At 44.5% G+C, this 14345-nt stretch overlaps 1 protein-coding gene across 9 annotated transcripts in view; it reads right to left on the bottom strand.

Moving 5' to 3' along the window:
- KIF1B (kinesin family member 1B) overlaps positions 1 to 12230 on the bottom strand; it is an 83849-nt gene extending 71619 nt beyond the window's left edge. For 7 of the 9 annotated variants that reach the window (XM_077312321.1, XM_077312318.1, XM_077312323.1 and 4 more), the window contains exons 1-2: positions 12043 to 12226; positions 4715 to 4893 (exon numbers count right to left, since the gene is read on the bottom strand). In XM_077312321.1, coding sequence (XP_077168436.1) covers positions 4715 to 4820 — 106 coding nt within the window. In that variant the 5' untranslated portion in view covers positions 4821 to 4893; positions 12043 to 12226. Of the gene's footprint in view, positions 1 to 4714; positions 4894 to 12042 lie in introns of all 9 variants that reach the window. The other 2 variants (XM_077312324.1, XM_077312325.1) reach the window with 2 other exon arrangements.
- Between the last annotated feature and the right edge of the window lie 2115 nt (positions 12231 to 14345).

Raw genomic sequence — 14345 nt, forward strand, 5'->3', positions numbered from 1 at the left:
TACAATGTCTCCAGGAAGGGATCTACGGCAAAAAAAAGCAAGAGTTTAATTGTTTCTTATAGATTATGAGTCATTACTGGAGATTTCAAAATAATGGATGGGTGGGTCTCCCACCCGCAGTCCTGCTCCTTTGTTGTCTACTCCTTCCAACCACCCACTCGTTGAGGAGCTAAATGCACAACTCTCTCCTACCTCCCTACTTAAAGTGTTACTACTTCCTTGAAGAGAGAGAAGATACCTGCAACTGCTGCATAATGAAGGCTCCATCATATGTGGCACGGAAGGGGGAAAGCACTATCTGAGTTCGGGCACAGTTCACTTTCCAGACTCCGGTCAGGAGACAACTACTTCCTGCTGCATTCACTGGCAAACTGCATTGCTGAAGCAACATAATTCAGCCTGCTTATGCAGTGAATGCATGGGGAGGGGGAGGAACCACTATTCCCCAAAGCAGGGATTTGCATAAGCTTCGCCCCAGTATTTGAGATCAATGATGCAATAATAGGCTATAGATGCCTGCCTTTTATGGGGTCCTAGCAGAGTATCTTTTCAGAGATGTAAATATCAGTCAGCAACCAACAGCGAGCCCAAACAACCACGACATTCAGTGAAATTCCAGATGCTATGGCACACACTTGTTTATGGAGCTCAAACTGTGAAGTGGTTTACATCTAAGGTCCCACAACGCTTCCCTGTGCCCCGCAGTCCATCTGGAACCTTTCACGGTCTTGCAAATGAACCCACTGAAGTCACCGTCCCAGAAAAGTTTAGATGAGGACCCGGATAACCCAGGCACATCCAGTCCCATAGGATCTCAGAAGCTCAGCAGGGTCAGCCCTGGCTAGCGCTTGAAAGAGCGACCTGCAAGGAATACCAGGGTCACGACCAGGCAGGCAATGTCCAACCACCTCTGAGCATCTCTTGCCTGACAGCCAGACAATCTTAGGATCTCCTGGCTAAATCACACACATGACATATATGATAAATAAATATGTACAAGGCTAGCCTAGTACAAGTTCTATGAAAGAGAACCAGCAATCCAAATGAAACATTTCCTTCAGCTATTCCAGAGCTCATGAAGGCTACTGGGTTTCCTTCCCTGCTGTCTGTTTAGACCTGTGACCCTCAATTCTGACAGATGGGATTGTTGCACAGCTTTAGCAATGAAATAAAGGAATTTTTATTTCTCCCCTACCCCATCTTATTGCTTAATTACAGATGATCCAGAAATCTCAAAGGCAAGACCTTTTTAAAAGAGTGCTTAAAAAACCTAATAGACAGGAAATAAAAATCAACTGTATAAAAATGCGATTTATTTGATTTTGGAGAGGCTGCAGCCTGCTTTTTATGACTTGGAGGCACCCCCTTATCCTTGCCGGTTATTCCACTGGGGATCACTATTTGGACTCCAATGAAAACAAGCAGTTCCAAGGGTTTTTAAATCTCCTCTTTTAATAGGATTTAATTATATGTATCAAGTCTTTTTTTTTAATTGAAGCTGTATTGATGTTTTCAACGTAACATTTTAGGCTTCGTCAGATAAGATGCTCCAAGGTCACGGTAAGAAGGATAAAATTAGAGCATCAAGATAACAGTTTTTTTAAAAAAACAATGTTCGTCAGCAGGAAGTCTGACAATGATTTAGTAGGTTGTCAGTTCAATAAACACAGCAAAGCAATCAGGCCATTATAATGATTCAACACGAATCTGGAGCACCAGTACTCCAACACATACACACACCCACCATGTTTGGCCCCTTGAAAACTGGAATGGTTATCACTGTTTTGGATCCATCTTGGTGGTACATGAACGTTAGGCTGTTGGGCCAATACCTGAGGATAAAGGGGAAATGTGGGCAGCCCCCAGCAATGCGTCACAAAACAAGAAGAAAAAATACCTGGAAGAACACAATACCAGGCTGTGGAGCACCAATGCAGCTTTCCCAGCTGATGCCATGTGGTTAAACAACATTCCCTCCAAATTGGCTGTTACAACAAAGAAACCAAGGCAAGGACAGAACAGGCACTAATATATCAAGGACACTCTAAGAACATACAATATTATTGTAGGCTATTTGCTAATAGTCCCTTGCCAGTGAGAATTTCTCCCAGGACAGCATGTGTCTCTCCATTTCGCCTTTTAGCCATAAGGAACTAGGAAGGGTTGAAATTCGCAAAAGACTTGGAACAACTTGACCATGTTTAAACACAGTGAACTCCAGTTCTGCAAACCCACCGCCAGCTTCCTGCTCTTCTCTCAGCCTCCATTGCTGCATTTTTCGTGGCAGCTACCTTCAGATGTTAACATCTGCAATCAGCTCTAATCACCCTGTGAGCAGTCCAGGCTCCCTGCCAAAGGCATCTGCTTCTTATTGCAGCCAGCCCATGTGACTTCTCAGCTGGACTGCAGGATTTCACTTTTGGAAAAAAAAAGTGAGGACTCACAGTATTACATGCATTATAAAAACCACAGCCAATATGCACCCTAACTGTTGCGGCAAGTTTAACCAGAAACCAGTTGTTTCATGGAACATAAAATTCCTTTTAAAGATTTTATGTAAAATAAGATAAGAATTCCAGGAGCTGTGGCTGTTTTCAGAGAGCATAAAGAAAAGCCATGATTCTGGCCTGCTTCCAAGTATTAAAATCCAAGCATATTTGCCAGAAGAGGCAACTTCCTTTCTTGGCCAAATGTCAGCACATTCTCTCGTTCTTAATGGCTATTTGTCCTTCGCAAGGCATGGCAACACCACAAAACACGCAAACAGGACAGCGGAGATGCCTTTATTGGGCCGGATGGTGTATATCTCTTAAGTGGGGGGAAATAGTCTTAATCCTTGCAAGAGACACTGCAAGCTCTAAATCAGGGGTAGTCAACCTGTGGTCCTCCAGATGTTCATGGACTACAATTCCCATGAGCCCCTGCCAGCACATGCTGGCAGGGGCTCATGGGAATTGTAGTCCATGAACATCTGGAGGACCACAGGTTGACTACCCCTGCTCTAAATGATGCCCTCCCAGCCTTCTTCATTATTACTTGCTTCTCTCTCTTCAATCATGCCTTGGTAGCATGTGTGGGGCTCCCAGAATCTCTCTCTTCTAGGCACCGTCAAATCTTTTTAAATTTTTTAATTTCCTTCTAAGAAAGATATTCACAAACACATGTGTAAATTAGATCAAAACCTCAATTCTGTATTGCCCGTCTGACACATTCAACAGAGCAAAGGGAATATTCTGGAGTAGGAACCCAAGACAGACAATAAGACTCCCCAATGCCTGTCAACGTTGTCATTCTGTATTCTTAGTGACAAACAGAACTACAGATAATCCAGAGGTAAAACCTGGACAATCTAAAATTCTTCAGCCTATCCAACTGCAGTCCTCTGAACCTGTTCAGAGAAATGAATGTCAACAGAAAAACCTGACTGTCAACAGAAAACCATAGAAAACCTAAGAGATTAGAAAGAAACCAGAGCCTAGAGAGAGTGAATCCTGTGTTCATGAGAAGGCAGGCCAGAAATATAACCCCCACTTGTCTCACCTCCTTGCCACCTTCCAGCTCCTCTTGCTTTGGCCCCTGCTCTGCTTTCTAGATATTATGTCTCCTGTATTTAGGGTTGGACCTATTCTTAACATCCACAAGAACAAAAACAGATCAGGACTAGGAAGCAGAGACTCCTCTTTGATAAACTGAGTATATCGCCTGCTCCCTCCTGACATTCTTCTCTGTGTCAGGTCACATCTACATACAGAGCACAATGAAAATGGCACAGTGTCAGATTACAAGTGTGGAAGACCATTTTCAGTCCTCCCTTGCACATGCTCTCAATGAGTAGAAAGGTAAGGCAGCAAATAGGGACAGAAGTTCCCCCCTTGATGTGTAAATCTTCTACATTCAAGGATTTTCTTTAAACACTTGGGACCATTCAAAAATGGCATTTGTCCTCTGTACATTCCTGGGATGTTTCCCACCTAAGAGAACAGAAGAGTCAGCCTTCAGACGATGGGCCCAGGGCTCTCTGAAGCTATTTTCCCACATTAGTCCAAATGACTTAGGCCTGACCACCTGCTAACTCAATTTGCTTTGAGCATAGAGATGTATACCAAAAGGACGCACGTCAAAACATTCCCAGTAAAATGAGTTCAACAGGAGGTTTCAAAGGAAGTTTTTCCATTGCTGCAGAGGCTTCTTTCTTTAAGAAAACTCTATTCCTTGATGACTGAAGACACATTATGCCCATGCTGATAACTGCAGATTATCGGAAGTGCATACAAATAAGAGGCTGCCAGATATATGCCGATGTGTGATTTCTAAATCCCTGAGAAGGTGGGGGCTGGACTGGATGGCCCTTTGTGGTCTCTTTCAGCTCTGTGTGATTCTGATTCTAACTAATTCTCTCTCTATATACATATATATTTTTAAAGACTGTGACCTGCAAAGGAACCACCATGAAATGCCATCAATCACGGGAAAGTCCCTAAATCACATGCAACTGCTTTCAACTCATCCCCAGGAGGAAAAAAGACTGCAAGTCAGCAAAATCCACATGGGCAGGACATGCTGCCTTCTGCTCTCATGTGGAAAAAGAGTATCGCAAGACTTCCTGCAAAAGGAAAGGAGTCTTTTGAATGAACAATTCTCAAGGACATAATCTTGCTTAGTAATCAGATTCCCAAGGAGCACCAACTGCATTAGAAGATGATGCTAGACTTACTGGTCGAGTTGCCTTGCATCTGGATGATGCACTTGGACTCCTTGCTGATCTCCCGGGAATTAAAAGGCCTGACCCGGACAGCCACCTTGACCGAAGCTCCTGACATCTTGATGTCTTCTACTGCGCACTCCAGAAATTGTATGTGAAGCACTCCCACAGTTTTGTTCCTCTGGAGTTACCTTGTTGAGAAAGAGAGACACAGAGTTTCAACTATTATAAGGTACATTTCCAACAGATTGCTCTCTGATCTACCACATGCAACAATCAATATTCTGGAGCTCCAAAGAGGCTGAGCAGTGCTCTACTACCCCACTAATGCCCATAAATAACAGTCTCCAAAAGAAACAATCTTCCCAAGAGGACAGGCAACAGTATGCAAGGGTGACTGGTCCCAAGGTCACCGAGCGAGCTTTATGGTAGAGTAGGGAATCACTCGACCACACTGGCTCTCCCACTGGAGAAATGTGTTAAAAATCCTTAAACCACAACTTTAAAAAATTATTAGTTTCTGAAAGAATAAAAGCTGAAACTGACTTAGGTCAGTTTCCACTGCCTGCAGAGAGGGCAAATTATTTTATACCAGGGGTAGTCAACCTGTGGCCCTCCAGATGCCCATGGACTACAATTTCCATGAACCCCTGCTAACAGCTTTGATCAGGGGCCCACCAAGTTTCCTCCAACAAGAACCTCAGATGTAGCGCAAGGGAGTTTGCAGGTTTTTTTTTCTAAGAGGAATGTCCTATGCATATCGAAGAGTCACACTATTGGGACTGAATTAAAACAAACAAACAAACATGTGTAAGCTGCCTTGGACCTCAAGTGTCGAAAGGTGGGTTATAATGCCATGCTTGCAGCTACGGAAGCAAATGGCCAGACAACGGCCTTTCTGCAAGCTGATCCACATAATCAAAACAGGCTACCATTTCCACTGCATGCCTCCTACGCACTAGAAAAGAGGCGGTACTTTTGCGTTAGGGAATTCTGATGGCTTCATTCCATCGCGAGGGTTTGCTGCTGTTCTGTGTTTCTTCTACTCTCCTACATACTACCATTTCAAACTGCTAACATGATCTGTGATAAAAGAACCACTGCTTATCTTTTTACAGCTATAGAGAGAAACTTTTATTGCTGGGTCAAGTAATTCCGTATCTTCCTGCTAAGTCCCTTCAAAGTCGCAATTTAACAGTCTGCTGTGACTTCTCTTGGGCAAGCTGCAAATTAAACTAAAGTGTGCAGGGCAGGAGCATTTCAACAGACCTCTGAATGAGCCTTCCTTAGGAAGCCCTACGTACTGCCCCGGAATGCTTGGGGTGTTTTTTCTGGGGAAAGGAGGGGGCTGGAGACAGCTGAACAGAGTGTTCCAGAGCCTTGCTTGAAAAGACACAAAGGGAGAGAGACCAGATCAGCTGGAAGCAAATCCAAACAGAACTAGCAATCCTGATTACTAAGCCCTTCCACAAGATGCAGCACCCAGCCTTTGCCCAGAAAGAAGGGCTGGGCACTCAAATGAAAAATAAGAGATCCAGGGAGAAGAGTCATCCAGCTGCAATTTCCCATTGGTGATGTGCATTTTGAATTAGATGCATATTCAGTGACCACAGATGCCTATTCAAAAATAAAAAGATCCAATCATGAAGTCTGTCGCTTTGTCTGCATGCAAGTTGCACAGGGGAGGGAAATGCCATCAAACAGCAGCCCCCTGACAGCCATTTTGCCATAGAGTTTTCAAGGCAAGAGACATGCAGAGGTGGTTTTGCCAGTGCCCGCCTCCGCAGAGCAACCCTGGGCTGCCCTGGTGGTCTCCCATCTAAGTACAAACAAGGGCCAAATGTGCTTAGCTTCGGAAATCTGGCGAGGTTAGTGACATGCCATTAAATCCCAGAACAGTTTTCAAGCAGGTATCAATGCTGTTCCTGCAAGCAAGTACCCTTCACAGCCAACAAGCACTTAGGTCAGCTTCATGCATAACTTTTTGCTACCTGAGGAGCCAATTTATGTGTGCGCACACACATACTCACTCTCTTTGAGTGTAAGGAACAATGAAAACAAAAAAAAAAATCAGAAGATACACTCCCCCCCCCCCCCCCAAACACAGATACTCCAGTGCCATTCCACCGGAATACACATTCCAGAAGAGCCACGAAGGCTATACAAGGTGACTGGCCACTTACCGTCAATGCCACAGTAGACAGAAATTCTATCCAAATACTAGGGCTTGGGATCACCCAGTGAAGGCTGTCACTGTTTCAGGGTGCCTGGCATAAGGAACTATTCCTTCACACACAGAAGGTGCTTCAAGAAATTCAACAGAGACAGATGAGAGAGGCACGCTGAGCCAACGGCACCTGGCGATCTTCATGGCTGAATGGTAATTTTAGCCTGTGTCACCAGCATTCATACCTAAACCGCACCTTGCTGCTCAGCCAGACAGTCTCCCAATGACTCCATGCCCAGTGGCAATCTACAGTGGAATACCTGATGCTCGGGACAAAGAACAGGGGAACCACTGCACCCTGCTTTGAGTCTCCTGGAGGCACCTGGCTGGCTGCTGCAGGGGACCATGCTGTGGGCTAAACCATGGTCTCTTCCGAAAGAGTGTTCTTTGGTACAACCAATATATTTTGCATTTAAAATGTAAAGCCTTCTTAAGGGATACCATGCAGCATGTTCAGTACACCTCTTGACACTCCATAGATAGGAAATAGATGACATGCCGGGGCAGCAGCAGAACTTTTAAAAGGCAGATCAGAAAGACCATCAAGACAGATTGGAACACAGAAAGGTGCTTCGTGGCTTCCTGTCATCAGAATTGCCTCCAGGGGGGGAAGCTTTAGTTGTTTTCCCCTTCAGACCTCAAATGACTAAAAGGTGCACACGGGCAAGCCATAAAAAAATGATAAATCAGCCGCCAGTTTTGGCTTTGCAGAAGAGACAATGATTTTAGAATTCCGGGAGATGCCAACCATTTCGCCAACCATTTCGCATTAAGCCATCTGCATTCTGTTCCTGCCCTGACCCGAATAGCCCAGCCCAGCCCAATCTCATCAGCTCTTGAAAGCTAAGCAGGGCTGACCGGGCTAGTATTTGCCTTGAAAACCCTGTGGGGTCACATATGTCAGCTGTGACTTGATAGCAACAACAAAAGAAGCCTGATATAAAGAACCAGGAAAACTCTGGCTTTCTTTTTTTACAAGCAACCTGCTAGTCCTGACAGTCAGAGGGCAAACAAAATCTGTATGACATACAAGCAGGTTCAAGCAGGAAACAAGCATATCGGAATCAGGTAAGCGCATGGCACCTGAACACAAGCATGACAAAGTTTGTCCAGAAAGTTCTGCAAGTAAGTTTAATGATAGTTCTTAGAAACACTTCTGCTCCCCACCCAATTTACATGATGGCTCAGAAATCACAAAAAGATGACCACAAACAGCCTCATTCTTGCCCTCGTTGGCAGGAAGCCTTGGTCTCTAATGCCCTCCTCTCGCTCCATTGCACTTTCTGTCCCTAGACTTTGCCTGACAAATCCAAATTGGGGGGGAGTGTTTTTTTACTAATACAGTATCATCCAAAGTACACGCAAGCAAATATTATTGCTTTACATAATCTGCTCTGGGGTGTTCCCTTAGCACAGTGTACTTATGAAGCCAGACTGACACTTTCACAACAAACCAAAGGTGGATTCTAGATGCCCACAGATATACTGAGGGCAGGCATGCGGCCTATTTAAATTACAATCTGGCTCACTAGCACAGAAATACTGTAACACAACTAATCTGATAGGAGGAGCAGGCAAAGTTGGCTCCAGGACCACAAGGCAGAGGACTGTGCCATGGACTCCAGCAAGGGAACAGAAACTGGAAAATGCATCTGCCTGGATCACATTAAAGCAGATGGCTAGATATTTACATGTAAATTAAAGCAGCAGGACCGAGTATCTGAATGACATCAATTTCTGCCATCAGTATTACAAATCTCAGATTCTCTCATCAGTATCACAAATCTCAGAACATTTGTAATAAAAGGAAATGTGAGAAATGCTTCAATACCTGATAGGCGTCATAATTTTATAGTGGTAACCACGCACTAAAGACTGAATGAGAAATAAAAATTGAGAACAGCCCCAGTCGACAGGCACAATAAGACAGAGACAAAAGGAACAAGGAAAGGGATTAAATACCACTAAGACACAGGTAACAGTATTTCATAATAATCTTTTTAAAACAACCACAAAAATAAGGGCAGCAGGGACAAAACACTGCGAATCCAAAGAACCCCACCCTAGAAAATTCACCATGAACAAGAACACATAATTAAATAGAAATTCAAGCAAGTGCAGCCGTTAATAGATGCTTTCATGACCCCCTGTGACTTTTATGTGTTTGTAGTAAGCCACCAAATTCCAAACTGATCATTTCCAGCCTTCTGCCCCATTCACTGATTAAGCTTCTAGAGGAGTAGAAGATCATTCCAATATGGCTGCCCCCGGTAATTGTGCGGAGCTGGATAAAGAGGAAAGGGGAAAAACACACAGAAGAGGAATCGCAACTGAAGCGAGTCCTAAAAGCAGGGGGTAGAAGCAGAAAGCTTCCCATGGACTCCAGACCAGCTACTGCAGTGGAAAGGTTGGGGAGGGGGGAGTTATGACAATGAAGAATGTAGCAGAATTTAACATGCAACCCCACCCTGCTTTAAAAAGAAGAAGAGACGAAGCCTAGGCCACATCAGAACTTCAGAAAGGTGGGGGGGGGGAAGGGTCGGTAGTTTATTTGGAGGAAACAAAGATAATGGTATGGCACATAGAAAAAGAGTCCCTTGAGACCACCGTTCTAACATGGAAGAAAGAACTGTAAGGCAGAGACTGAAGGAGCATCTGAAAACACTTGTGAGTTTTCAAACAGATATTGGCATGGCAAAGGCCACTGAAATTCCCTATCTTGCTTGTCAGGTTCAAACAGTATCCCTCTAGAGCAAAACATGAAGTGATACCTTGCTGGAAGGCGGGGGGGGGGGGGGTTAAGAGAGTAAAGGAAGAATCAAACTTGGCTGAGTTGGGAAGCATTTTAAATCAGACTGTCATGAGATTTTAAGAACAGGCCCCTGAAAACATGAAATTAAGAACAAATTGGGCAGAAAAGAAGGGAATATACTGGGAATCTGACATTGAGATTCAGTGAGGAGGAGAAGACAGGAAAGCTCAGATTATGGGAGGGGTGTGTGTTCCTGCATTATGAGGAGAGTCTGCAGGGAAAATATCACAAAATAAATATGCATATTAAAGAGGACAAGAAGAGACTAGGACACAGAGCTTATGTATATTCACAAACATGTATTTTAAGACTGCAAGCATTATAGTTGTCTGGCCATCTTAGAATCTGCTAGCCTCGTAACCTGATATTTATATACATGTGTGCTTTGCAATTCATGAAATCCATGAATGCGTGTGCAAAAGACATCTTCCATACATATTTCTACACAGTGTATGCGTGAACATGTGATTATATAAACAGGGATACATCTAGCTACAGGAACTATGCGTCAGAGTCACACATACACACCCTTCTGCCAATTACACACCAGAGATTCCCATGCCACCACCAATGACTCTTCCAGCTGCACTCTCAGATTCGGCAAACACTTCAGGGCCCAAGGATTTTAGATTTTAAGGATGCAACCATCCCAGTATGCACTTACTTGACATTAAACCCAAGTAAACACAGTAGGGCTTACTCCTTAGTAAGTCCTACACTGGTGAGGGAATAGAGGATGTGTCTGTTTTAATTTTCATGGTGTTTACAGACGAATTTTAAAACACCCTTCCAGTACACATCTGACTTTCTATTTGTGACATTCCTCAGATGTACCTGCTTTACTAAGGCTTTTCTCAATTCACCTGCATTCTCCTTCCAGTGTGTTTTGTCTTTTAGAACGTCAGCCTCTGAGTGGACCTAATTTTGTTTTTAATTTCTGAACTGCTTCTAAATGATTTCAGGTGCCTGATAAATAACAATTACAATAGTGATAGGCTTGTTCATTTAATTGGAACCCAATCACAGAACTACTGACACATTTCTTTATTTAATTTATATGCCACCATTATATATTTTTTATTTATTTAGATTTTTATACTATATTAATTTTTATTTATGCTAGTATTTGTCATTAACGTATGTTTTAATTATAGAACCCTGGAAGTTGGCAAAAAAGCAACGATATAAGCATTTGAAAGCTTCTGGACCCCCTCCTACAGCTACCAAGAGGCAATGGCCAGGAGTTATATCTGGAGTAAACCCTTATTGAGTTATATTTACTATGTTTTATTTAATTCTTGTGACACCTATTCAAGACATTTTTGGAAGAGGACTTTTTGCAGTTTTAAATAAACAAACTTTCTTTAAGATGCTGCTATATTAATAGATATATTTAACTTACAAGCTGCTAGAGTAACATTATTAAGAGATTCATTTAGCTGACATACCTCTTAATAAGACACATTTATTTAATTACATCTCATCATACTAACATGACTGAGTCCTTTGGAGGGAGGCAGGCCAGATATATTTGACATGCCTAAAAACACATACTTGGCATGCTGAAATACAAACCGCCAGCGTTAAACACCGACATATGGGATTTCTCTCCTGCCAGAACAACGGATGTACGTTATCCTACCTCTTACCATCACCAGCTCTAATTTTAACAGCCGAGATCCAATGTGTCTTCCAGAACCTGATGTGCCCCCCAAACCAAAAATAACAAAAACGTAAATATGCCCTCACTACAGCAACAATATATGCAAGTGGGTAGCCGTGTTGGTCCAAAGTAGCAACACAAAAACTGAGCCCAATCGCACCTTCGAATAAATCTTTGTTGCCCTTAAAGGTGCCATTCGACTAAATTTTTGCTATAGCAGCCATGGCAATTCCAGCAGCAGGGCTGTATTTCAGAACTGCCTCCTCTTCCTTCTTCTCTCCTTCCCTTACAAATCGCACTCCAAAATCCAGGGGGGGGGGAGGGAAGGAGATTCGATCCAGACGTCCATCAGACACAGATTTCTCATTGCTTAGCAAGACTGCTGCATCATTCAGGCACCTTCTGGGCCCGGGCCTTTTATTCAAGGAATTTGGAGAAGGATGAAAGTATTATACACTCTTGGGGGGGGGATGTCTTTTTTGGGGGGGGGATTGAATGAGCCAACGAAGAGGATGGGAGGATGGAATAGCGGGGGGGGGAATCAATGAGCAGCCCCACCCCCGCCCACTCCCTCCCTCCCTCCTCCCCCTCGTCACGTGACCCCTCCCCTCCTTCCCCCCCCCCCTTCCCTCCCTTACCTCAGCGCGCCGGTCAAGGGAGGAGCGGCACGGCCGTTATCAGCAGCTTCGCAGGAGAACTAAAAAGCTGACAAAGCGCTCGGGGGCGAAGCCGCCCAGCCCCATCCCGGACTGCCCCGAGCGGCGTCCACAGGCCAAGGAGCCGAAAGGGCGGCGATGCGCCTGGCACGACCGCCGCCGCGACACTGACCCGATGACTGGAGGGATCCGCCGCCCCGCCTCCCTTCACACCAGGTCCCGCCCCCCTTTCCCCGTTCGCCAATCGGAAGGGAAGAGAGTCTCTCTCCCCTTCCAATCGCCGCCGTCGCCTTTCCAGCGGGATAGGCCGGCGCGTCCTGTCCATCCCGAAACCTGGGGGCGGGGGAGAAGGCACGCTCGCCGGCCAATCCAATTAAGGGAAAACGCCGTGAAGGTGGGACGGCTGTCAGGATGGCAGCCAATGGGCGCTCGAAAAAGGAATTCTCTCTCTCTCTCTCTTTTTCCATCTCTCGGCTTCGCCCCAAGGATGGTCCTTAGGCGGCTACCCGGCTGCGCAAGAATCCGCCGCCGCCGCCGCTGCTCCGCCTTGCGGTGAAGAGAAACAATAGCGAAGGGATCCTTCCGCGGGGCCCGATAAAAAGGGATGATGCGCCGGGGTTCCCTCAGCAGGGAGAGCGGGCGGGAAAAGGGCGCGAATCCGCCGGCTGAGGGGATGAGAGGACGGCCAAAGCGACCCCCGTCCACACGTTATGTCCAAAACACGTCTGCACGCATCTGTGCAAATGGCTAGGGGTAGCCAAACTGTGCCTCTCCAGCTGTCTTGGACTACAATTCCCATGAGCCCCTGCCAGCACCGTGCTCATGCCAGTCTCTCTGCCGCTTTATTTTTCCCTGGAAAGGTTATCATCTCGTCTCTTTCAGGGTTGACACCCGGCTAGAAATCAAAGCAATGCGTGCTACTGTCTACTTCTTTAAACAAACCATAGCCTCAGTCCAAACAGAGGACTTCCAAGGCAGTTTACAGCACCTTAAAGCAGTTTGCAAATAAAATGTTAATTAAAAATGATTCAATACCAGCTTACAATTAATAGCGGACTTGTCATCGAGCCAAAAGATGATAGAGCCGTCCTTCAAAGACCTGGGAAGCCTGTTCACCAGAATAAACCAATTTATTTTTTAGCAAGTGAAGACGGTCACTCCAAGCGCATTGTCCACGCGGGTCAAGGGATAACTCCCACCAAAGCATCGCGAGGCCTGTAGATCCAGCCAGGCCCCTTGTTTCCACAGCTAGGCTCATAACTCTTTGTTTTCACATGAATATTAAAGCAGGCTTTGTTCAGCAACTCTGCTGTATAACCTGAAGCTAGAGCAGAGCACCTTTAAATATTTATGGTGTCTCCATTTCTATTTTGTGCTCTTTATTGATTTGTGGCAACCGTCTGCCCCAGAACTCCAGCTAACTTCATGCATTTATTTTGCTAAGTGCTCAAGCTGGCTGGCCGCTGCCTCGGTTCATTTCTCTCTCTGTCCTTTTTTTGTTTTTCTACTTTTCCTAAGAGTTTTTGTAAACTTAAGATCAGGATTGTGACCAAAATAGGGAGTTAGGTCCATTCTCTGTTATTAACATCTCTAAGCAAGGACATGAGAGCTTTACCATCTGCAATGAGGTATGTGTAAAGTGCTTTGTGTTTCTCATTTACCCTCCCAGCAAAACCTGTGAACTCATCCCTAATTTGCATGTCAGGATGCATTTCCTTAGAAGATAGCTTGCTTTCAGCCATGTACCTTATGATGTAAATCGAAGGCATTTGAGGTGAGGCCCATTCAAGCTGCCTGATTGGAGTAAATAAAAGGAAATTATCACTAGATTTCATATTTTGTACATCCGGACAAATTTCTTTTCCAAGTAGTTTCTATTCTATTTCATGCCAGTTATGATGGAGATACAAAAATGTAATTGATCTATTAAAACAACATAAGCAGCTTTATATATTGGCTGGAAAGCATTTGAGAAAGGGAAACCTTTCATTGGCTCTTGCTTTGTGGGACATAACTCAGATTCTTACACTGATGCAGAAATTAACACCTCTTTCCTAAGGTCATTTTTCTATATCTTTTTCAGACCGTGCAAAGAGTCAACTATTGCTATAAGTGTAGCCAAACTATAAAAATGGAATTCAAGTGACTGAATCAAATAAATAAAATAACAGCGATTTCAATTATTTTACCCAAAGTGGATTGTTGGTGGTAGAAGGTTAGACCTTCTGGGAAAAGAGACTGGTCTAGAAGTAGTTCTGGTGTTTTTGAACTATAATCAAATATCC

This window comes from Paroedura picta, chromosome 15 (genome assembly GCF_049243985.1).
Source record: "Paroedura picta isolate Pp20150507F chromosome 15, Ppicta_v3.0, whole genome shotgun sequence".
NCBI classification, from domain to species: Eukaryota; Metazoa; Chordata; class Lepidosauria; order Squamata; family Gekkonidae; genus Paroedura; species Paroedura picta.